Below are 24873 nucleotides of genomic sequence, written 5' to 3' on the forward strand. Positions count from 1 at the left end.
GGGGGCCAGCAGGCACCTAGGCAGCCTCCAGGGAGCATGAGGATGGCCTGGAGCAGAGCTGCACATGCTCAAAGCAGGAGAGACTCTTCTCTGAGCACAACTCCACCCACCCGAGGCCTAAAGAGACACATCTAGAAGCAGCCCACCTCCCTGTGAAGAGCTGGCCCCAAGCCCCTGGGCCGGGGTTGGGGGGTGGGACCCAGGAGGGTACACCCCCAGGCAAGTGCCTGCTGGGGTGCACAGGTGCTCTGACGTCCACATGAAGCCCAGCCCCACTGCTTCTGGCCCTACAGCCCAGGTTACTGTGACTGGGGCTTCCGCTGCTGGATGACAACACAGTGAGGCTGGGGACGAGGCAGCATGTGGCAGGCGGAGGTAGGTGGAGGAGATGGGGACAGCCCTGCCCCCACCCTAAGCCGGAAGCCAGGTACCTGGGAGGTGATGGCTGAGGCCCTGGGAAGGTGCTTCCTGTTGAGGGAGCAGCCTCACATACAGCCTGGCCGCCAGCAAACCACACAGGCCAGGCCCGGCCAGAGCTGCGGACCCGGGCCCAGAACCCCAGATGAATGAGGAGGCACAACTTGCAAGGGCCCCACCCCTCCCTCAGAGGGGGAGAACGGTGGTGGGGGAGCCAAGGGGCTAGGAGCTTGGCTCAGAAGGCAGGTCCCGAGCCCCAGGGGGACCTCAGGGAGCAATGTAGGCGGTGGCAGGATGGCCCAGACACCCTGGCCTCCAAGGGTCACCCCACCCAGCGGCCTCCTCTCCAGGAGGCCAGCCGTCCAGGGTGTGTGGTGCAGGCATGAGGCCCCTGCGTGCAGGCGGCAGGGTGGGGAGGCAGCCTGGCAGACTGTGCGTGCTCTTTACTGACGGTTAAATACAAACAGGCAGGGGTGCAGTAGAAACGTATCAGTGGGGCCTGAGGTGCACCCCGAGGGCCACGGGGACGATCCCTTGCCAGCCTGGCACCTTCCCTCTGTGGCTCCCGGACGCTCACTGCTTCTGGCCCAAGCCTGGGTCTCCAGAAAGCCGGAGTCCTCTGCTAGGCAGAGAGCTGCCTGTGGGCTCAGCACAGGCCTGGCCCTAGAAGAAGTCGGAGGCTTTGCGCCGGGCCGGGAGCTGAAGCAAGTTGTCCGTAATGCAGGTTGGGTCCTGGCTGAGAGGGGTGCGTGTGGCAGAGCCTGGAGCCGGTGTGCCTGTCGGGGTCTGTGGCCCGCCGGCTGGGGTCTTGAGATGGGTGGAGCGAGCAGGGGATGGTGTGTAGCTGGCCCGCAGGGCCCGGTCCGTGTACTTGCTGGCCGTCCTGCTCACAAGGCGCTGCAGGGCTGGTGACATGGCCGGGCTCAGGCCTTTGGGAGTGAGGCTGTGGTGGAAAGGGGGCGAGAGAGGCAGGTTAGGCCCAACCGGGCGCCCCCACAGGAGGGAGATGTGTGGTCATTCTGGGCTGGGGACCCTGGACAGCCTGGCACACAAGAGTGAGGCCAAACCTGAGGTCAAGGGTGTGGCCCCCAACCCTCTCCAGGGGCAGCGATGACACCGACCCAACAAGGTGGACAGGAGCTCGGAGGGGACAATGAGCCCAGGAGGCAGTTGGAGACCAGTGGAAAGGGCTGCATTCTGGACCAGAGGGACCACCGCAGGACCCCCCACACCCTGGTTCTAAGCGTGTCCAGGCTGTTGGGGGCCAGGCAGGCAGGGCAGGGAGAGACCCCAGCACGGCAAGGCCGCCCCTCACCTGGCCAGGTTCTCCGTCACTCTCCGCAGGGCCTCCTGCTTCTTGGCCCGGTTCTTGGCGGCAGCTTCGTTGGCCATCTTCAGCCCCAGCCGCTCCCTGCGGCCAGGCTCCAAGATCTGAAAGAGCAGGTGTGTGGGTGGCCTGGGCAGCCTGCCCCACGCCAGGCAGTCCACGCGGCTGGGGGCAGCGGCCTCTTGCTGTGGCTGCCGCCATCCCAACAAGCCATGGTTGTTGGCCGCTGAAAGACCCTGGAAAGCCAGCCCAAGCTGCCCTTCCACCCAGGGCCTGCCCCCTTGCCCAGTTGCCACTGCCCAGTCCGGGACCTGCAGCCACCCTTCAGGAAAGGGGTCTTGTTTTGATCCGCTTCCTTTGGATGGCCAGAGCAAGTGGCTCTGCCTTTACTGACTTTCCCTAATTTTTTAAAGAACCTGAGGACATCCTGGGCCTGCGTTTCTATTGGGGTGTTTATCCTGGTTTTTCCTTTCCTTTCCCACCTACAGAAGCTTCATCTCCATTGACTGTGTTAACATCATTAACAATAGCTTCTCTCCAGTCACTCTAAGGTTCACTTCTGAGGTTTGTTGCTGTACTTAAAGCTGACACCTTCACGTAGCGTAATCCAGCTCCCACTTCCTTTGTGACTTTTCCCTTCGCTGTTACGTTTACAAAGTCTCTCCCGCCTTAATGTCAGATTAAACGCTGACTGGTATTTTATGCTGAAGTTTTACAGTCACTGTTTGTGTATTTAACCTCTCCATCTTGCTGGAACTCCACCTGCGTAGCACATGAAGGACCTGGTTTACTTTATTTCCAAATAGCCCTCATAGCGTGAGCTGCCTCCTCTACCTCGGCTCAGTCCTGACACGCCTGCCAGGAGGGCTCCACGCCCAACATCACTGCCCCCCGCCCCCGCCCCCTCCACACTGCCGCAGGCTCCTCTCTGCTGTCCCCACGCCCCAGACACTGAGAACCATGGTGCCCGGGTCCAGCACACGATGTCTGGACATGCGCCTCCCCCGCGCCCCGCTCTCCCTGCGTCACCGCCCCGCAGGTCTGGGCTTCCTCTCTGAAGTTGAGTCTCTCCCAGTGATCACACTTTCTGAGCTGTGGTGACTGATGCTTTTTCCTCTATATTTCAGATCTGTCACCCCAGTGCCTGAAGGGACCCACGACCCTGACCCTTTGCAGACCTATGTTAACTTCAGATTCAATGCCCAATTCTTTGGGGTTTCCAAGCAGTCGATATGACCCTGCGCCCCTTGTTCTCTACCACACCATCAACCTCTGCCCCAGCGACCCCCGGACATGGCAGCACCCCAGCATCCTGACCTCCCCTTCCCCCTCCAAACTAGGCCAGTCACTCAGTTTCCCCACAAACGGTGTGCAGACCAGGGTACCTCCTTCCTACGTGGCACTAGGGCCCCCCTTGCCTGCCCACGCGTCCACACCTTCCGGGACCACTGCATCCCTAGAGACCACCTGCCACCCAGCTTTCCCGCTCACCCACAAAGGGCCTCCCTCCCTGCCCCAGGCCTTGAGAACCCCATGTCTCACCACTCAAGACAATGCTGGGCTGGGCCACACCACAGGCCTCACCTGCAAGCACACAGCCCTTGAGGACACAAACCGCGTCCCCCAGAATGCTGGGGCCCTCAGGCCTGCAGCGCAGTCGGAGCTCCTGGCCCGCCTCTGCACACCCCTCATCTTTGGACGGCCCCGTCCTCCAGGCCTGCAGGCTCAGAGGGCCTGCAGCAGCTCCCAACCTTGGTGCCCTGCCCACACTCCACCCCAAGTCCTTCCTCAACACACCCACATGCCACACCTGTCCTTGGTGCCGGATCCTACGCAGAAGCACAGAGCTCACATAGGTGTGCGGCCTGGACATGAGCGGGGGGCAGCTGGGCCCTCTGTGTACTGAGCTATGGGTACTTCGAAGGCCCTGTGTCCATGCCAGGCCCCATCCGCGCTGGCAGGGACCTCACCAGGACTCACCTTGAAGGCTGGTCCTGGTGTCCTGTCCACGCAGGGCGTCTCGGATCCTTCGACTCTCAAGGGCGTGTTCTCGACCTCCCCCCAGGTCATCAGCGGGGACTCGTTCACACCTGCAGGCGGAGAGCCCACAGCCACCTCAGGCCAGGGACGGGGGGGGGGCCCAGCTCGCAAGCCCCAAAGCTGGCAGGTGGCCTTCTCTCCAGGATGCCGGAACCCAGGCCACTGCGGGCCTGAAGCAGAGCCACTCAGGGGACCCCACCCCAAGGGAGAAAACTCATGGGGGCTTCCAGGGCTCCCACACCTCCAAGCAGCCTGGCCAAGCCCACAGTGCCTTCACAAGCCCTGGCCACATCGCAGCCACCAGCGCCCCGGGGCCCCAGAGTACAGAGACCAGCACAGGCCCGAGGCCACTCTGAATCTCACGAGCCTGCAGTGCACCCTGGGTTTAATTTGTAAGTGCCACACACCTGCTGACATGAGACCTAGAACGAGGAAATGCCACCCCAGGACTGACGGGGACACCCAGCCCTGCAGGACCTCTTGAGGCCCGAGGTGAACCCAACCTCCTGCAGACCAAGCTCAGCTTCCACACACATCTTACATGAGTCAAAACCTGCCTGGCGCCCATGGGACTCCCCACACTCCAGGCCCCAGTCTGGCCACCCTCTGAGGCCCTGGGGCTGCTCCTGCCAGTCTGTCCTGCTGCACTCAGGTGCCCAGGCAAGGCACAAGGACCACCCAGCTAGACCAGCTGGCCCTGCGTCTCAGGTGGGGCCTGCCTGAGAGTCCAGCCCATCCCCAGTCCCGCTCAGCCCTGGCATCACACAGATGGGACCCCGGGTCCAAGTCACATAGGCACAGGGCAGACCCAGGGAGCACCAGAAGTGGCTGGGGTCAGCCAGGCAGCCCACCTCCCCCCAGGCCATCCCAGCAGCAGGCCAGCTTGCTGGCGGGCACGCTTCTCACCAGGGGCAGGAGAAGGGGTAGCCACAAATCCAAATCCGCCTACTCGGGGGGATTCCTGGGGGATTAGCTCCTTGCCATCTGGGCCCACCTTGCCCTGTTTGTGCTGGAACGAGAAGAGAGGCAGTGTCAGGGGCTCAGCCCACTCTCCCTGGCCGCGGAGGGGAGCATAGAAACATACTGGTCACCTGCCCACCCAGGGCAGCCCCAAGGGAAAGGAGGGAGGCTCCCCTCCTGCTGCGCAGGGCAGGACAGGGCAGTGCAGGGCCGGGGCGTTGGCCACACCCCATGGGTGCCATCTTCAGGGGCTCCTGACGTCAGGCCCCGCAGAGGCTATGCTAAGCAGGGCACCTGTGCTCTGATCTCTCCCACTAGGACCCTGGAAAAGCCTCCAAAACAGCCTTCCCACCTCCTGCCTGTCCCCTTGGGCCCCTTGACCACCAAAGCCACTGCTGCACAGTAACTCCCGGGGACAGAAACCTCTGCCATCCGCCACCCTCAGCCCATCCTCTCACTGTCCGCCCCCGGGCCAGCCTGGGCTGGCTGCCAACTGCCCTTCTCCTCTCATACCCTTGCCTCCCAAGGAGCTGGCACAGGTCCAACCCATACGTGTCTGATTGAGACAGTAGCCAATGGAAGCCCCTACAGATTGAGAAAAGACTCCAGACCCTGCCACACAGGAACCCCGAGCACCCCCGTGCGGCCATGCTCTGCTAAGCCCAAAGACAGTCAGTGAGACAGAGAGGTGGTGATACCACAGTGGCCCCGCGCGCACCTGGGCATTGAGGGCGGCAGCCTGCTGCAGCTGGGACCTGCTGAGCGCCTGGCTGAAGGGATCCCGGAGGAAACGGGTGTTCTTGTGCACCACCTGCCGGGGCTTCTTGAACAACTGTTCCTCATCAGGGACACCTGGAGACGAAGCAGGGACGCCGTGGCATCAGGAAGGGCAGGGCCCCCTCCAACCCTGGCTCAGGGCCTCAGGAGAAGCACTTCTCCACGGAGAACAGCCTGGACAGAACTGGGGAGATGGACCAGGACCACCCCCCTGACCCTACACTCCCCTGCTCACCCTCGGAGTAGGACCAGGATGCCCTCTGATCTCATGTGCCCCCGCTCACCCTCAGGGTAGGACCAGGACCCCCCTGACCAGACGTCCCCCCTCTCACCCTCGGGGTAGTACATGAGGGAGTTCCTGGCCTTGTACTTCCAGGTCTCCACGCCAGCCGGGCCGCTCTCGATGGCCTGGTGCTCTGCCGACGGGAGTGCGAGACTCTCTCTCTGCCTCTGTGCCGCGAGGGGATGTGGGGTCAGACAGACTCTGGGACCCTCCGACCCCAAGGGAGGGCACCTCCGCCCCTACACCCAGGGACACCTTCTCAAACGCCTCCTCGGCCTGGTAGAGCCAGGCATGGCGCGCCCGGCTCTTCTCCTTGGCCACCTCCATGATCTCCTGGAAGGAGGCGTTGTCCTCGCTCGTGTACCGGCTCAGGAAGACGTCCAGACTGGGCAGGGGCTCCTTCTCCTCCTCCTCTCCAGCCTCTCCTGCACAGGGGGCGGGGGGACACACAACAGCCAACGGCATAAGCTTCAGTGACCCAGTCCTGGGATCCGCACTCCCCTGTGAGCAGGGCTGGAACCCTGCGGGCCCATCCGGGGAGAGCTCGCCCTGCCAGACTACCCCTACCTGGGGTGGAATCCCTCCCGCCCAGCTGCCCAGTGTCCTCAGGGGCCCCTCCTCTGTTGGATGCCAATGAAGTGTGGTCTCTGACCTAGACTGGGAGGCAGTAGTAAGCCTTTGGGCAGGAGGACCACGGCGGGTCTAACCCTGCCAAACCCATGCCAGCCCTCCAGAGCCCTGGGCTGTCCCTCTGTCCCTGGGATGTCCTCTCTTCCTAGTCCCTGTGCCACACGTGAGTGACTGTCACCTAAGCTTTGTGACCTGCTTGTAGACCTAAAGGCAAAGACCCTCTTTATTCTAGCAGTGACAGTGGTGGGGAGGAACAGTCAAAGGCACTGGGCCACAACCCAGGCCACCCTGGCAACCAGCAGCGAAAGGGCACCCCACTGAGGTGGTGCAGCGCAGACCGTGGGGGTGGGGGGGCACGCTAGGGGTCTGCCTCTTCTCCCCACCAGCAGTTTCTCGTCCACTTACCACCTGCTAGACCACACACAAAGCACGGTGGCTAAAAGTTCAAGACTAGTGTGAGAAAAATGGGCACTCAGACCCCATCCCACGACCAATAACCCTGAGTCCTGCAGAAGTTACTGCCTCCTGGGGCCTTGGTGGCTTCGCCTGTGACCTGAATGACACGGTATCTACGCTCAGATTATTGAGATGACTCCTGGATCCTCTAACAAGTAACACGTGACAGAAAAGACTCTGCCAACTGCCTATGATTCACATGCCATGCTACAACGGAGAACCAAGCTCCAAGGACACCAGGATGCTGTGCAGATGGTGGAAGGCGGGGTTCTGAAGCAGGAAACATCAGGTCAGTGTGCGAGCAGAGGCATGTGTGCCATGGATGTGAGCCTGGGTAAGCAAGCGCACCTCTGTCCACATGCACACATCCCACCGCTGACAAAGCAGCGACTGGGAGGAGCCCAGGGACCACTGTGCACTGTATTCACGGGACTCTTTCTGGGAAAGGCTCCCCGCAAAAGTCCAGGTGAATCATTACACCCCAGGATCGTGCTGGAGACGGTCGGCGTGCACTGTTCTAGGTGTAGGCCATGCAGACAGAGCAAGGGAAACCGCTCTCGCAGAGAGAGGTGGTATACAAACAGAAATGCCTTTTAAAATGTGTCCTCAGGTGAGAAAACAGAACCAGGCAGCAATGCACAGAGTGCAGGGCTGACGTGACTTTACGCTGGGTAGTCAGGAAGGCTTCCCCAACGGGCAGCGTCTGAGCAGAGACCTGAAGGAAGAGGAGGAGCTGGCTGGCTGAGCAGTCGCCCAGGAGAGGGACCAGCTTGGGAGATGCAACCACGAAACCCCGAGGCATCTTAAAGAAACAGCAAGGGAAGGAGCTCTCTGAGGCCCAGGATGCCCACCGGGCAGGGGCGGGCATACAGCGAGCAGGGCAGGGAGAGGGGAGCTGAGACTCCCACACTGCAGACTCAGAGGACTCCCCATTACTGGGAGCTGTGACTCAGATCTGCCTGCCAGACCAGTGCTCCTAGACCCCACAGGTCGCCATTTTGGCTAAGAGACCCCGGGGACAAGATGTGTTCTGCCCCTGGACACCCCAGGGCCCAACAGGATCAGGTTCCTGGGCAAACCTAGCAGTGAGACAGAAGGAGGATGTTCACTTACCATCGCCATCCTCCAGGACACGGCCCCGGCCCCGGGCCTTGTTACCCACCACCCCGGGGCCTGTGTGCACCTCGGGGGTTTCAAACGTGGCTGGAGTCACGTCTCGGGGAAGAGAAGGGTAGGGGGTTAGAGAAAGCCTGAGACAACAGTTCAGTGGAGCCCCCGCCCTGCCCACACCATGGGAGTTCTCTTACAGGGCGGCGGGGGCTCCCGGGACATCTTGCCCAGGGCAGAGCCAAACTTGATGGCAATTTGGCGCATCCGTTCCAGGTCCCCGCTCTCCTCTGCCTCCAGGTACTCCTTCTGAGCCTGCAGCTTCTCCACATCGGGAAAAAAGTCCCTCTGGATGACAGTCTGGAGACCCTGAAGGAGGCATCAGGACACCCATCAGAGCTTCCGTCTGCCTCTCCCCTGCGTCTCAGTTCACGATGTACAAGCTGAGGCCCCCAACCTCTGTCCAGCCCAACGATCCCCAGAGCTGGGGGACACTTGCAAAGCCTTCCTGCTCCCTCACTAACCTGTCATTCTCTAGCTCCTCTGCTGGCTCCACCTCCCCACCAGCTGGACCAGTGTGGGCACTGGCACCTCATTCCACCTGTGACCTCCTATTCCCAATCTGAACCCTTTATCTGGACAACTTCTGCCTGTCACCCCCACCACCAGCACTGGCTGACATCCCCAGCTCTGCACCTCCAGCTGGACCTTGCTCTTGAGCTGCTTCTCTGTGCATCCAGCTGTCCACTCATGCCACCTGCCTGCATGTCCCAGAGACCTCCCAAACTTAAGCGACTGCCTCCGAGCCCCGTGCCAGCTCCTCCCCCCGAGGGTTTGCGGTAGGATTAAGATCTACTTCAAGGATTCTGGGAGGCCCAACCACTCGATGCTGCCACTAGTGGCAGCCTGTTTCCAGAACCCCTGGTCTTAGCACTTGCTCTGACAGCTCTCCAGGAAACGCTCTTGGCCGCGTCCTCCCAAGTTCCTACTGATGCTTCACTAACACCCTGCTCTCCTGACCCCCACATCATACAAACACATCCACCCCCTTCCCCGACTGCAAGGACACCTCGCTCCGCCCTGTGTTTGTCTGGCCCTCCGACTGTCCACACCCCGACGCAGGGACTCGACTCTTCCACCTCCTCGAGGAGACGAGGGTGTTGGGACCCTGGGGAGCGGGGGCGGGGAGCCCAGGAGACGCGGGCGTCGGCGCCGAGTCCCACCTCGATGTACTCCTCCTCGTCCAGGACCCGCTGCCTGCTCGTCACAGCCCCCGCCTCGCCCGCCGCGCGCTTCCTCCGGGGCCCTGACGCGGCGGACAGCTGCAGTGCCCGGGCCGGCGAGCCGGGCGTCTCCATCGCTATCCCAGCACTTCCCCAGCGGAGCGGCGCGTCACGGGCGGGGGGCGGGGCTCGCCAGCTGCGCAGGCCCCTGAGGCAGCCGACCAATGGAGGAGTCAGCCGACCAATGGAGGAGCCAGGCCGGCCCGCGCTCCGTGATGACGTCATCCGAGCATGCTGCCCTATGGGAGTTGTAGTGTTCGTCCCGCCCCGCTCTGGCCCTGCGTGTCTAGGCTGTGGGCGCCAGGGGGCACTGTGGTGGAGGGACTCAAGGGCGCGCGTTCCCGCTAACCGTGAAAAATTCCAGCACTTCGGAATTGGAAGGCCTTGGAATTCCAATAGCTTGCAAATAATCGCCGCGTATGCTTCCACATTATAAACAAAAACACACTCTTCAGAAAATCTCATTATATACGCGTTTCAGTGTTTTTATTCGAACTTTATGCAAGAAATGTCTGGTCCCTAAATTCCCAGAAGGCTAATTCTCATTGAAATGGACCAGAAAATTGCCTAAGCATTTTGGAGGAATGATCATTTTTTCCTGAAAGGAGGTGTGAAATATGTCAAATATGTTCTGTCCCAGAATGATTCCGTTAGGCAGTTACTCCCGCATTCACTGGGGAATCCATGGTGATGATTCCTGCCCTCATGGAGCTGACAGTCAGCCGCGGAGGACAGACACCAGTCAGATCATCTCACAGACAAGCGTGAAACTGCAGCAGGCAGGCACAAGGAAAGAGTCTCCTCTACGGGGCATCCTACCCAGAAGGCAGCCAGCGGCAGTTTCCCCAGGGAAGGGAGTGGTTGCAGATCCAAAGGATGAGCAGACATTGGTGAGGCGGAGGAGGGAGAGCATGTGTGAAGACCCAGCGGGAGGAGACCTTTGGATACACAGAGTGCAAGGACCAGCGGGGTGGGGACCAATGCCAGAGGAACAGGGCCAGGCTGCACAAGCCTCATGGGTCATGGGCCAAGGAGAGTTTTGTCTTTGCTCTGGGAGAAGTGGGAATCCCTTGGACTGCTGTAGGTAGGGGAGAGGTAGGTTCAGACTTGCACCCTGGATTTTACAGGGAATGAATTACAGAGAAACAAGAGTGGGTGCAGGAGGACAAGCTGAAGGCAGCTGCAACAGTCAAAGTGAGAGATGACGGTGGTTTTTATCAGGTAGGTGCAGGTAAAGCTGGGAGAGGACAGATTCTGGGATTGTTTTTGGAGGTAAAATTGACTTGCTGTTGGCCTGGGTTTGCTGGGTGAGGAAGAGGAGGGGTGGGGGTATTTGCCAGCTCCCTGGCTCATGCACCTGGGATGCACAGGGGAAGAGACTGCTGTGGACAAGGTGACTTAGAGGAGCTGTGAGCTTCCAGGTGGAGTAATCAAAGGGACGGCTGGATATAACTGTCTAGCACAGGGCAGAGGCCTGGGCTGGGATGTCAATGTGGGACGGGGATGGGAATCAGAGGGTAGAAGAGATAAACCAGGGTGAGGATGGAGATTAGAGGCAAGTGCATGATCACGGCCCAAAGGACCCCCGACGTTCATGGTCACTATGGGGCAAGCCTGCCTGAGACAGCTGCAGATGAAGGAAAAACCAGGAGGGCAGCATGGCCACTGGTCCCTTGAAAGTGGAGCTCTGATCACAGGTGCCCTGCACAGTGACAAATAGCCACTCAGCCCATGAGGGTGAGGGTTTTGGGACCCAGGGAGATGAGGATGTCCCAGCCTGTGAGAAAGCTCTGCGGGCAGTCTGTGCAGTCTCCAGGAATAAGTTCAGGGTTCAGGGAGAAGAGCTTTGTGACACACAGAAGTGTGCATCCTGCAAGTGAGTGAGAGCCACTGTCCCAGAGACCCTGGCAGTGTTAGGGTAGCCCTGGCTGGGGACCCCTTGCACTTAGTGTTATCTAAGCTGCAACCCTGACTTCTGCACCTTTTGTGGATGGCCTGTGTCTCCTTCCAGATTACCCCCGCCCCATTTCCTCCAGGACCTGTGAGGAGGCAGAACCAGGTCCCTGAGCCAGGTGAGGGTGTGTTAGGTGCCTCACGTCCACTATACAGGCCAACTCGGGGAACTGAAGCCTTGTTCTCATGATGTCCTTCACCACAGGGCCAGGGTGATGGAGGAACAGCAGGCATTTTCCAAGGCAGTGGGGAGGGATCCTCCTCAGTCAAACCTCTTCTTGCCCCCACAGGGAGGCAGAGTTGACTGCTGGGGGGAAGGCAGATGCTACTGCATGGAAACCCCCCACAGAGGGGAAGCCAAGGACCCCCACCCAAGAAGCAGCTCCTAGAGGCCAGTGTAGGCCCCCAGGGTGCTGGGCCATGATCCGTGGGGCAGTCTGCTCTGCTGAGGGCACCCTGGCAGAGGGACTGAGGACTCACCGGGCTGTGACGAGCTGCCCCGGCTCCCTAGGAAGGAGAGAAGACGGGCAGGTCCTGGCTGAGTACAGAGTGGAGCCATCGAGGACTTCGGGGTCTGGACTGCTTTTTCAGTGTCTGTAGTTGCTTACTTATTTCTCAGTGCACACAGGACTCAAAACTGAGGCGTAGTAAAGGGGCTCTGGAGATGACCTCACCCAAGCTCCTTATTCTGCAAGTCGGGACGCCCAGGCCCCGCCTCGGGAGGGTTACAGGCCAGGTCAAGGGGGCTTTGTCCTGCTGAGGAGAGGAGGGAGCCAGCATGTGGAGGAGGGGAAGGGGATTCGGGGTGTTGACAAGGGGTAGCTCCTGTCCCAGGGCATGTTAGTCCCTCCTGGGGTGTGGTGAGGGGTTGAAGAAGTTGACCTGCTCTGTGCCCTGCAACCCCACCCCTGAATCTCACCGGCTCTCCTGCCCTCTTGCCTTTGGGGAGGAGAGCGCACAGAGAGCATCGGGCATCCACGCCCTCTCATCCCCGGGGCAGGCGGCGCTGGGCCACATGCAGAGGGGTCCTGCGCCGAGCTCAAGGGCACAGGCAGCTGTACAGACATCACGGAAGAGGCTGGTCTCCTCTCCCAGCTCCGATTAGGACACCTCTGTCCTCTCCCTGAGCCGGCCCCAGGGACCGGCCAAGCCCAGGGGTAACTCCCAGAGCCGTCAGCAGCTCTCCTTCGAGGCCTTCTTGGCTCTGGGCAGGAGACTCGCCGACGCGCGCTTCTGGTGTCGCCACTTGGCACGGCGATTCTTGAACCAGACCTGAGAGAAAGAGACGCGCTCAGGCAGGCCTGGCCCCAGGGCACGCGAAACGCGCGGCTCCCCAAATCAACTGGCGGGGCTTCGGGACCCTGGCTGCGGAGCCGGCCCTGGGCAGCGGCTGTGCCACTGTCTCTCAACCGCTGCAGGTGGGGACGGCGGCTCTTGCTGCGGGACCCGAACCTCTTTCCCACCCGGACCGGCATCCCTGCTTGCCCCTTCCCAGCCCGGACTCCGCCTGGCGGCACCCGGGACGCCCCCTCTGCAACTTTGCGCTCTCCTAAGCTTCCCAAATTCCGAAACAGGGATGCGCACCTCATTTCTCATGGGGGCGGGGCGCGGGTGGTTTAAAACTAAAGAAAAAACAAGCCTGACCTCCGCTCAAGCTCCCACCCCTCGCCTGGGACCGCGGACCTGCTCCTCGGAGGTGGCGGAAGAGGCGACGACGGGCACCCACCTCCACGCGCTCCTCGCGGAGGCGGATGCGGCCGGCCAGGCGCTCGCGAGTGCCCACGTCGGGGTACTGGTTCTGCACGAAGAGCGCCTCCAGCGCCTGCAGCTGCTCCTCGCTGAAGATGGTGCGGTGGCGCCTCGTGCGCCGCTGCGGGCCCGGACCACCGGCGCCGGGTAGCGCCCCCGGGCCTCCGGTCGGCGCGGCCAAGGGCAAGGGCGCCCCAGGCCCCAGCCTCAGCGGCCACGGCAGCCGCGCGCCTGCGGGGAGAGCGCGCGGTGAGACGCGGGGCGGGAGCCGAGCTCCGCTGCGCCCGCGCCGTGCCCGGAGTCCCCCGAGTCCTGCGCCCACTCACCCAGCCCGGCGGCCGGCTCTGGGGGCCCGCAGGGCGCCGCGCGGGGGCCGCAGCAGCAGCAGCAGCAGGCACAGGGTGCCGCCTCGGGCGCCCCGGGCTCCGCGGGGCTCTGGCGGCCGGCGGGTGGCGGCGGGCGGACGCCCCGGGCGGGAGGGCTCCGCTCGGGGAGGCCGGAGAGGATGTGCTCGATAGAGAAGGGGCAGGGCCGCCCGGGGCCCCTGCGGCCTGCCGCGCCCCCTGCCGCCGCCATGCCGCCCGCCCGCCGCGGCCGCCGCCGCCGCCGCGGCCGCGGGAATATATCCGTCGAGGCGGGGCGCGCCGTAATCCCCGGTTCGGACGCCGGGTCCACGCGGGCTAATCCCACCGCACAGCCAGGAACGCGCTAATCCCCGGCGGCGGCGGGCGGGGGGTAGGGTCCGCTGGGGGCCTTGTGTTCCGCATCCGTGCCCCTGACCCGCGGCGCTGCGGTCCAGCCCTGCCAGCGGCCCGAGGACGCCTGGACCCGGCAGTCCCTGAGCGCAGCGGCGCCTCCTGGCCCAGCCCCTGGGTCCCCTCCTCCGGTAGCCACCGAGGCCAGGGCAGGCTGCTCGTCCCCTTCAGGGTCCTACCCAGGTGGAAGAGCGAGTCCGGAGAAATCCCTAAACGGCACAGTCTCCTGGCCCCCAAACTCTTGACTTCCATCCTCAAGTGGGGCCTAATATCAGCAACCCCGCGGTCCCACCGCACTTTGATCCCAAACCTCCCTTACTCACACCCCCTCCACTTAGGATCCAGGTCCCAAGCTCAGGACGGAAACGGGGCACCAGAGGAAAGCTACATCTGCTCCTCAGGAAACCTGCCTTCCCTCCTGGGTCAGTGAACCTTCCGGACCCAACCCAAGGCCGCCCTTCCCAGCTCTGGAGACACTTCTCGTTTGCTTTCCTATATAACCCAGAACCGCCCCCCAAACCACCACACTCCCTCCCCACCCTCATCACAGCCATGAGTCTCCAGAGCTGACTCGGTGTCCTCCTCTCCCACTCTTCAACCCAGACCAGTCTGGCTCTGTTCACCCCATCCTCTGTGGTCATTCTGCCCAACATTGCCGGTGACCTGCACTTTACCAAATTCGAGGAAGACTGTTTCATCCTCATCTAAGCAGCATTGACCAGCTGGTCAGGGCTTCTGCTTAAGGCCTTCTCTGGACCTCTGAAAAGTGCTTGTGTGGCTCACAGGACAGAGCAGCAGACCACCTGGCTAGTACCCTAGCTGTCCCTTCTGTGGGGTAGGTTCCTTCACCCACTGTGCCTCAATCTTCCAATCTGTAGGCTGACATAACAATAGCGACCCAAATCACAGATGTTCTGAGGGCTCAACCAGTGACTGTGTGTGAGGGGTTAGAACCCCCCCCAGCAGGGGCCCCCGTGAATGGCAGGTACCGTTAGGGGAGCCACACGTGATTTCGCTTCTCCTCCGCCTCTCACGCCCTTCCTCAAACTCTCTTGCTGACTCCATTCTGGTATCAATGAAGACACTTTGGACTTCAAGTGACAGAACCTGCTGACTCTACTTCTGACACAGGAGTCCTGACATAGGGTGCCCAGGGCTTGTTAATCTGGAAGCTTAATGAAGGAGCCACCATCTCTTTGAGTGGCCCACCTCGTAGTTGCACGATGGCTGCCACGGCCCCAGACTTCTCATCTCTTCCCACATGTCCCTTTGGATGACTGTGGAAACCTCTCCCAGCCAACTTTCCTCCCAGAACCGCATGCTCACCATTTAGGTCAGAGAGGCACCTAGGGGTCCACTATGCATCAAAGTCAGTTCCTCTCAGGGGCAGGTAACAGGGTCAGTGGTCAGGAAGGCTGTGCCCACCACCTTTATCCCTCCGCATTCTGGGGCCCTCCTATAGCTGTGAAGCCTAGATACCATCTTGGGATGCTTGTTCTCTGAGCCCAGCCACCTCACTGCGACGAGGCACCGGCAGCCACAAGGAGTGGACACACAGCTGGCAACTCCAGCTGGAGGACCAGCCAACAACCAGCGTGAACACCGCACAGGGGTGGGGCAGCCTTCGGGTGGCTTCCGTCCCAGCCACCATTGCCTGCAACTGCAGGACATCTAAGTGAGACCCATGAGAGGCAGCAATAAGAGGTGACTGCGGTGTCCCCAGCACTGAGTGGGAGGGGCTGCTGTGTAGCCCAAGGTACCCAGACAGTTTCTAGTGCTGGAAGGGGAGGATGCCGGTAGTAACGCTGAGCCTCGGGCCTGGGGGATGGACGGTGTGGGGACGGGAGGACCCTGCTGAAACTGATGATGGGTCTAGGGGAAGGAGGAGAAAGCACTGGAGGAGACCCTAGTTGTGGGGTCACAAGACATTTAGCGACATTGTCACCTTTTGTAGAATGGGAAATAGGATGTGTACCTAACGAGGCAGATGATGTAGCTACGGAGATGCCCAGTGGGGGTGGCTTCCTCCAGCAGGAGAGGGAAATGTTGAAAAGAAACCAGCCAGCTTACAATCAGATGTACACCTCCAGCACAAACCAGCAACTCCATCCCCGGGATTCACCCCGGAGAAATGAAATCTTCTGCTTCCACAAGACACCGCCCACGAATGTTTAGAGCAGCTCTATTCATCACCACCAAAACTTGAAAGCAACCCAGACACCCATCAGCTGGTGAGCGGATGAACAGGACGAGGTCTGGGGTCTAGGCACACCAGGGTGCCACCCAGAGTGACAGCGACACACGCGACAATACAGAGGACCTCACCAACACTGTCCTGCCTAAAGAACCAGTTTCAAAATGCTACATACTGTGACTGCACTTAGAGGCACTTTGAAAAAGGCAACATCAGAGTGATGGTGATAGCAGTGTTTGTGGCGGGGGGAGCACCTGAGGGAGGGGAAGATGCCAGAGGAGGCTGACTAACTTCAGCCTAGGGGTCTGGGGCCACCTCGAGTGAGGTCAGGTGCACAGCCTCCCCGCCAAGGTCAGCGGTGCTCCAGGGACAGGGTCAGCTGCAAGTGACCAGCTCACACCCCCGGGGACACTTACTGCAGCGCTGCGTCTTCAGCCCACCTGCTCTCATGTTAAGGTCACTGCAGTCGGCCTCCCCAGGGTTGTGGCCAGGCACAATTTCTGGACAGTAGTAGGGGAGGGAGGCTAGTGCGTGGGCTTCGGCTGCAGCTTAATTTGGTTCCCAGTCTGCAACCAGGCACCACCCCTGATCTCCCCCACCTTTCTAGAAGCCCCTCTCCCACCAGACTTCTGAAGGTCTGGGCAGCTCACCTGCTGCGGGGACCCAGATCCTCCCCCTCGGGGATCTGAGTCCCTGGGCATCACACCACCTCAGGCTGCGCTGGCTGTCATGACCCCCTCCCAGTGACCGCTGAGCAAGGGAGCGCTTCAGGACACCCAGTGAATGAGAAGATGAAACATCCCTGTTCCTAGAACCCGTGTCTCCCTTCCCTGCCCAGTGGGGACCCATTTGCTTGGTGCCACAAGGAGCCCAGAGTGACTGGCAGCTATCATAGCTTACGTTTTGTGCAACTCTTACTGTGTCCCTGAACGTCCCCCCTCCCAGGACCCAGAACCTGAAGTTTTGAGGATGGGAACATAAATTCCCCAGCTGGGTTGCTGGGAGAACTGGGGAGTGGGCATTCCTGCTCCATCCCTGGGTCTAGATCACGTGTCTCAGTGGGAAACCCAGCAGAACCCTCGCTCTCCTGGTGCCTCCTCCTGTCACCTCCTTGTCTCCAAACTCCTACTCTTGCTGTGTCTGGGCTCCTGGACCAACCGGCTGCACTGTTTGCTGCAGCCCCAGGGCCATGTCTCCTCTTCCTCACAGGGTGGATGACATGTGGTCCTCAGAAGCTCTGCCCTCTAGAGGGCTTGTCCAACGCTGCTGCTCAGGGCCACCGAGGTGTCAGTGAGCGAAGCCACTCAGGGTGGCAGTCACTTGCTTATGCAGCTGACTCGGGTCCTCGGAGCTGATCCTGGCCCCGCCTCTTTCATTGTGTGATGGCCCCTAAAGTCCTGGCAGCTCTGACGGTACCCAGTACCTAGTACCTTGCTCTGATGAGCCATTCTGGCCACAGGGCCACTTGGTAGCCCAAGGTCAAGGCTCCGTTCCTGCAGGGCCCAGGAAAATGCCAGCAGCTGCTCTGTGAATGGTGTGTGGCATGGCCTCACTCCAGACGCTGGGAGTCTGCCCACTGAAACCTTCCGGGGGCTCCATCGGAAATCCTTCCCTGCTGTAGCATTTGCCTTGGGCTCTGCCAGATCACAGGGTCTACTGCAGACCCCTTTTCTGCTCTGGGCTATACTCAAAGCTGGAAGGCTCTGGATCACCCAGCAAATGGCTCAGGTGGGATTCCCAGGTGCAGGACATGCTGCCTCCAAAACCCAAAGCTGCACCCCTGCAGTGTGTTCTCCTCTGTGGCCAGGAGTGCAGGGCGTGGCTATGGGTCCTTTACTTTGAGAGGATGTTCCAGCGTGGAGCATGCACATAGGGCCAATGGAGCTCAAAAATTTTGTTTATTTCCCTTTTTTATTATTGGACTGTGAGACTTCTTTATATATTCAAGATACAAGTCTTATCATACATAAAATTTATGGGGCAGGGTATAGCTCAGTGGTAGAGCATGTGTTTAGCATGCACAAGGTCCTAGGTTCAATCCCCAGTACCTCCATTAAAAAATAAATTAATAAATAAATAAGGCTAATTACCTCTCTCCACAAACCAAACCAAACCAAACCCAAGAAATACCTAAGGAAGTTCTTTAGTAAGATTCTTTCTTTTTTTTTTTTTTATAAAATATAGATAACTGCATAAAACAAATACTACTGTAGCATGTCATCTTGGTGTTTATAACACATAGCCACTATCACAAAAAGACAGGGGGTGTGGCAGTGACTGAAACCATGCAGTCCCATTGTTCTTACATTTTACATGAATTGGTACAATTTTTTGTTTTTGTTTTGTTTTGTTTTTTGGGGGGAGGTAATTAGGTTTATTTTAAAATTTATTTTAATGGAGGTACTGGGGATTGAACCCTGGATCTCATGCATGCTAAGTACACACTCTACCATTGGGCTATACCCTCCCCCCAAGAAGTGGTACAATTCTAACTGTAAGTTGACTGCAAAAAAGTTAAGGTGATATGCTGTAATTCCTACAGCTACCAGTAAAAAAGGCAAAATGGTATAGCTAAAAATAGAAAAACTGAATGGACTTCTTAACTGTGTTACAGTGAGTCGGGAGGAGAGTGGAAAGGAGAGTTAGAGAAACAAAAACAGACAGGACATGGGGAAAACAACGCGATGTCAGACCTCCGTTCAGCTACAGCAACAATTACCTTATATTTAAGTGGAACAAACACCCCAACTAAAAGGCAGACACTGTCAGGTTTACTTTTAAAAAAAAGTTAGACATAATTGCATGCTGTCTACAGAGATGCTCTTCAAGTACCGATCCTGATGGGCGGAAAGCAACATCATGGAAAAGACACAGCATCCTCCAGGCCCCTCTGAAGACCTGGGCAGCTTGTGGCTTTTCTAACAAACAGTAAACGCAACTGAACATGCCCCCTTCTGAGTTTTCCGACCTCTTCGTTTCCATTTTTCCATGGCTGCTCCAGCATCTCTATTTTGTTTGTTCTAAGCCATAGCTTTGTCCAAGGCCATCGTGGTGGCATATTCGAGTGAACTCCTGGGCTCTTGCCAGAGTCCCCAAGTCTCAGGAGAGCACCTGCTCTACCTCATCTGTCTTTGTAGCCTACTGCCCTGATCTGTCACCCCAGGATATCACCCCACACCCAGGCATCTGGGTTCCTGCCAGCACCTCTTAGCCAGCCCTGCCCTCCCGCTTCAGTTGGTCTATGCTGAGATGATCCTAATTTGGGGTGTGGTGGTGGCCAGCAGGGGAGTGGGGCAGACCCAGAGGCAAACACTTTATGAGGCACCTGCTTCCTCTGAGGTCTCTGCAAGCTCTGCTGGGAAGTGGAGGCACTGCCTTTCACCACAGAGGGAGCTGGCTGCTTCTGCAGGCACAGAGAATGTAGAGTATGGAGTTCAAAGTGCTCAAGATATCCCCACCTCAGGAGTCAGGGTCCCACTCCTTCGCCATCAGGGCCCTGAGTTTGATGCAAGAGGCTTGTCTGGGTTGCGAGGCCACCTTGCCGGGAGTCCTGCTGTGTTTTCCTGAGTGTGGTGCCTTGTCTTCATTTCTGTCTGTCCGGCACTGCAGGGTCTCCTGACATGTGCCAGGCGGCCTCTGACACTCACTTTCCTTTCTACCCTTGATTAATCTATCTCAGCCTGCCACGTTCCCTCAAGGACTCAGTAATACTTTGTTAACAGCCACCCGGTTCCACAGCCCGTATGGGTTACTGTTTCCTCCCTACCTGTCAAGTGCTGAGACGTTGTACCAGCCTCCCCTCCACCTGTCTCCCACCCCAGTTCTCCCAGGTGACGGTCTTCACTGCCACACTGCTACCCATGCCAGGGGCTATCAGTCCCCCACCTGCCACCAGTGATGGTCCCTCGCTGCCACTTGGCTGGCGAGTGATCCAATTTCAGGCCGCCACTCTTAGAATCCATTTCTTAGGACCAGCACTCTTGGCACCAGCTGTCTTAGGTCAAGCTCCCTAGAAGCAAAGCCTGATGGGGGCTCTTGTTCAAATTATTGATTTTCAAGGGTGTGCTCTCAAAAGACGAGTGAAGAGATCAGTACTGCTTTGCTAGGTCTGCCTTAACGAAGAACCACAAACAAGGCCACTTAAAACAACAGAAATGGATTCCTTCACAGTTCTGGAGGCCGGAAGTCCAAGTCAAGGTGTTGGCAGGGCCACGCTCTGAGGAAGGCCCTGTCCACGGTCCTCTCTTGGCTTCCAGTGTTTCTGGCGATCCTTGGCCTGCAGGTGCCTCATTCCAGCCTCTGCCATCGCATGGTGCTCTCCCTGCCTGCCTGTGTCTTCACATGGCACCTGCTCCCTTCTTACAAGGACATCAGTTATATTGGTGAAGCACCCACCCTACTCTGGCATGACCTCATCTTAATTTACATCTTAATTACATCTGCTTCCAAATCAGGTCCCAAGGCTGAGGACTTCGGCACCTCTTGGGAGGTGGGGTGCAACAGAAGCACAGGGTGAGGACCATCCTGGTTTGCACATGGAGAGTTCTGCCTCCAGGGAAACTGACCAACAGGGTGGGTGACATGGCTGGTCACCCTGGAAGTAGGACAGGGCTGGGTGAGGGGTGGAGGGAGCACTAAGCAAAAGGCATCTGGGTCGGAGTCCAGCGTCCTCTTCTGTGAAAGCTCTGGCAGACACAGGCTGCTTCAAATTCAAATCGCCTCAAGGCAAAGCAGAGACTGGTCTTTTATTCCCCTTGCCTGTGGCCGTAGAAGCAGACACCAGCTTTGGGGTGAGCCATGTGGCCATTTCCATCGCCCAGGGCAGTGCTCCAAGGCGGAGGCCCCTGTGCACCACTGGTGCTAACACCCAGAGGAGCAGGACCGGTGCACTGACCCCTGAAGCATCTGGACGGAATCCCAGCAGCCTCCACAACAACACCTGCTGGTCCACACCCGCCCACTTGTCCACCTTGGTAAAGGGCCCACCTATCCACCTCACCGCCTGGGTAAACCACACCTAGACTCCAGTCCACCTTGGGAAATGTGCACCTGCCCACCCAGGTATGTGGCCCAACCAACCAGCCACCCACCTACCCGAGCACCTCTGTGACACATCTACCCCCAGAGCTACCCAAGCCTCAAACCTCAAGCAGGACTTGACACTCCCCTCGGTCCCATCTCATTGGTTCCCCCCCCCCCATCAGTGCCAGCACAGATGCTGGCCACCTGGGCTGCCACAATGGCCTTCCAACCCACTCCCTGACACTTTCCTCACCTAACACCCTACCCAAAGTGAGCCTGCTACAGAGCTCTCTACGCACACATCTAATCATCACTTTCCCCCGCAGAGGCTCTGGATAAGAGGATCAGTCCTGCGTTCCCCCAGCTCCAGGACTCGGATATCTCTGTCCGTCTGCCCCATCCAGCCTCTGTCTTCTCCCTCCAGCTTTCCAGGCTCCAGTCTGCCAATGCGCCCAGCTCACAGCCAGCCCAGCCCTCTCAGTCCCCTCCTGGGGTTCAGTATGGCCTCTGCAGAGGGGCCTTCCCTGCTCACCCTACCTGCTTTCCACCAGAGGTCCCAGCCCCAGCCTCCCCCTCCCCCTGCACACCCTCCCTCGACAATCCCAGTCGCTCTTGGACGCCTTCACTTGTTTCCCGGACTGAAGAGCAGAGCCGGCTGATTCCAGGACTGGTCAAAGCTGGTCAGTGACAAAAGAGAGGGGCAGATGGGGGTGCAGGGCCCCCAGGGTTTGGGGAGGGGTCGAAGGTGCATCAGGGGCCAAAGGAATGGATCTGGATGAGTCCTGAGAGACTACTGGCTTTGACAGTCAGAAACCTGCAAGGTCCAGAGCAAGGTCCAGGGCAGGTTTGGGGGTCAGGTCCCAGCAAGTGCAGACGTGAGGCTAGTTGGGGAAAGCGTGGTACCTCAGCATCCAGCAGAGATGGCGCCCTGGTCGGGGCGGGGCTGGGTCGTGGGTGCAGCCCCGGGCGGGGGAAGGTGGACTCAGGCTGGAGGTGGGGATCCGGCCCCCCACTCTTCCTCTCCCTGCGGCATCCACCCCCGCCCCCTCTCCAGCTTGGCAGGCGAGGCCATCAGGATCCCCCTGATTGCTTTCTTTCATCTCGGCGCCTTTCTCTGCAGCAAACGCCCGCTAATGCCTCCTTTATCACGGAATTAGGGGATTTGGGGCCGATGGCACAAAGAGGCCCTCGATAGCGGCCATAATCAAGCGCCGATCGGCCGATCTCGAGCGGGCCCGGGAAGAAAGCGAGCGCGGGGATTAGCGCGGCGGGGCCGAGATACCATCGCACAGCCGCGGGCTGAGGCCGCCGGGGAGGGCTGACCGTGCCGCGGAGAAAGGCCGGCTTAGCCGCTGGGTGCCGGGGATTCTGAAGCCATTAGCGGGGATTAGCACCCAGGTTAATCTGCTTTGGCCACTCAATTGTCAGCGGGATGCGCGCGCGGTGAAACCTTCGGTGGAGCGGCCACGGGACCTGTGATCCAGGCCCGGGGCTGATCTTGGTTTCCCCAGCTGTCACCGGGCCAAGCCCGGTCCCGAGGACCAGAGGAAGGGATGGACCCTTCGGTCCGTCAGGCCAATGGGCTACAAGTGCACCTGGCCCGGCAAGTGTGAGCGGAGCCAGGCTGTTGGCTTCAGCCTCCACTTGGCCAGCTTCTTCGGAGAATCAGGGAACATAGCTCCTGCCCATCCTCCAGGATCCCTTCCCTTCTCTGAGCCAGCTCCTCCCCATCCTGTCCCCTTCTGCACTCCATCTCTGGACCTGTTCACCCCTTGTGGCCTTGGGTGAGTTCAGTGTGGCCACCGAGCAGAGGTTCCAAAGCAAGGCACACACCTGGCTCCCCATTACACATGGCCAGGAAGCAGGTGGCAGACCAGGGGGATGCTGACTGAGCCCAGCAAGAAGCCCTTGCCTGCAGACCCTCCATCTTTCCCTTGGGGGTCCCATCTCATGGTACAGACTCCCAACCCGGCTGATGTGATGCCACTGCTGCCTCCCCAACCGATTATCTTCAGCCCCCTCACTAAGTGGGGCAGGGTGGGTTTGTGCAGGCCTGTGCCTCCATAGGTCTCATATGGGTCCTCTGTCTCTGTCTGGGTTTCCCACATGAGAAATGGGGGTGGCAGAGAGGAGGAACGGTCCTGGCAGGAGGCCCACTGTCCAGGTGTGCGGCCTGTGCTCACTGCTGCCTTCTGTAGGGAACATACCCCCAGCCCCCACTCAAGACAGGCTCCGGGAGTGGGGGACTTAGAGGGGTTGGGTCTGCACCATAGGGTTTCCCTGGCATTCTCTTCCATGGGGATGTGGCCTGAGCCCAAGGCGGCAGCAGGTGGCTGGACTGGAACTGGCCAGGCAGGTAGAACGTGGCAGGGTAGCCGTGGAGAGGCTGGTGGACCTCCTGGTCTCATCTCCTGATCCCATCTCCTTTCCCAAGGCTTAGAATGGGGACACTGAAGCAAAAAGCTGCTCGGGGAGCAGACACAAGGGTGAGCTACAGGCCGAGGTTCTGCCCTACGGGAGCTTGGGTCTGAGAACACAGGAAGGGGGCCGTCTGGGGAAAAAGAAACAGGCCCCCTTGCTGCACACAGGCCAAGTAGGTAGGGCCTGAAGGACAGTGTAGATTACTGGGCAAAGGTCGAGGGTGAGGACGTGCTGGAAGGAGAGGGAGCAGCGGTGTGCAGTGGTCTAGGGGCGGGGCAGAAGGCAGGCTGCCGCGGCGGGGTCCAGCGCAGGGAAACTGAGGCGTCTCCTGGTGGGGGGTGGGGAGGTCGGGGGATGTCCCCTCAGGCTGGCGCGTCAGGAGCGCCCTTGACAGTGTCCAGCGTGGACAGTCGGCCGTTGGGGAGAGTAGGCGATGGTGGCTGCGCTGGCCGCGTCTGGGGGTTGAAGGCTGCAGGTGAGGTCCAGGTACCGACGTCCAGGCCCTAAGACCAGGAACGGCGCTCTCTGCACCGCAACAAGCCACCCGTGGGCCGTGCGCAGGTACGGACCTGAGCCGGCTGGGGCTCCGTGACGCCATCAGCGCGCGCCTCCCGACTTCCGGGCGCGAGCCCCGCCCCCGCCCCGCCCCCGCCGGTCTCGGCTCCTCGAGTGCTGTCGGGCCCAGAGCTTCCTGGCGTCACCCGCACCTCCCTCACGAGCGGGCCCGGGAAGCCTCTGAGCGCTTCCGGACCTCCGAGCTTCCCTGACAGTCTGCGGCCTTTAGCCGGCGGCCCACGGGAGCAGCCTCTCTCCGCGACCTGGCCTGGTCACGGCGCGGCGGCTTTTGCCTTTTCCATCACAGCAGGGGCCGTGAGGACAGCGGGCTGTAGGCCGGGACTCCGGGGTGCGGTCAGCTTGGAGAGCCTCCAGGGGCGGACAGGCCGGCAGGCCCGAGAGCTTCCGCGGCCTCAGCCCGCTCGGCGCGCGAGAACTGCCGAGGCCTCTTTTCAGCCGAGGATTGGGCGGCAGGCCACTGCAGGCTGCTGAGCAGAGGGGGGCGGGGAGGGCCCGTCCCTGGAAGTCCCTTCACGAGACGACAGTCCTGTGGCCGATGGAGGAACAAGCGGGGGGTGCGTGTGGCCGGCCAGGCAGAGGAGGCAAAAGTGGTAACAGCTGAGGGTCAGGGGTCGGGGGCAGGCCCACTCTCAGCAAAGGGAGGCTGCTTTCAGGGTTCTTCGCCAGGTGGGCGTGAGAGGAGGGGATCTACGAGGCCACACCACGGCCGCCATGTTTTCCGGGGCCCACCCACTTGGTTGGCCTAGGCCGCGTTTGTCCACCCCTCCAGGTATTCTCTGTGGTCCTCCGTTGTCCTCTTCGGCCAGTTCTCCACTGTGCCTGCATCTCTCCTTGGCCCTGGTGTGTCCAGTCCCTGTTCTCAGACCTTGAGGAGACAGGAGCTTGATTCTGTACTTCTGACTAAAGATTCAGTGCAGGGAATC

The 24873-nt window shown here is 60.0% G+C and overlaps 2 protein-coding genes across 3 annotated transcripts; both read right to left on the reverse strand.

Moving 5' to 3' along the window:
* Window positions 1-845: 845 nt before the first annotated feature.
* Window positions 846-9404, reverse strand: ESS2 (ess-2 splicing factor homolog). 2 transcript variants are annotated; one of them, XM_045518048.2, is made up of 11 exons: window positions 9221-9404; window positions 8198-8366; window positions 8004-8105; window positions 7606-7692; window positions 6060-6229; window positions 5854-5971; window positions 5463-5596; window positions 4691-4793; window positions 3725-3834; window positions 1733-1848; window positions 846-1360 (listed from the first exon to the last, which is right to left on the reverse strand). In XM_045518048.2, the coding sequence occupies exons 1-11, from the start codon at window positions 9353-9355 to the stop codon at window positions 1081-1083; spliced, it is 1524 nt and encodes a 507-aa protein (XP_045374004.2). In that variant the 5' UTR covers window positions 9356-9404; the 3' UTR covers window positions 846-1080. The 2 variants fall into 2 exon arrangements, with proteins under 2 accessions (XP_045374004.2, XP_010955265.2); XM_010956963.3 differs by lacking the exon at window positions 7606-7692 and having other exon boundaries at window positions 9221-9402.
* Window positions 9405-12406: 3002 nt separating this feature from the next.
* Window positions 12407-13558, reverse strand: GSC2 (goosecoid homeobox 2). The gene is made up of 3 exons (XM_074355954.1): window positions 13309-13558; window positions 12960-13213; window positions 12407-12505 (listed from the first exon to the last, which is right to left on the reverse strand). Exons 1-3 carry the CDS (start codon window positions 13556-13558, stop codon window positions 12407-12409), a joined length of 603 nt encoding a protein of 200 aa, XP_074212055.1.
* Between the last annotated feature and the right edge of the window lie 11315 nt (window positions 13559-24873).

The sequence above is a fragment of the Camelus bactrianus genome, chromosome 32 (assembly GCF_048773025.1).
Source record: "Camelus bactrianus isolate YW-2024 breed Bactrian camel chromosome 32, ASM4877302v1, whole genome shotgun sequence".
Classification (NCBI taxonomy): Eukaryota; Metazoa; Chordata; class Mammalia; order Artiodactyla; family Camelidae; genus Camelus; species Camelus bactrianus.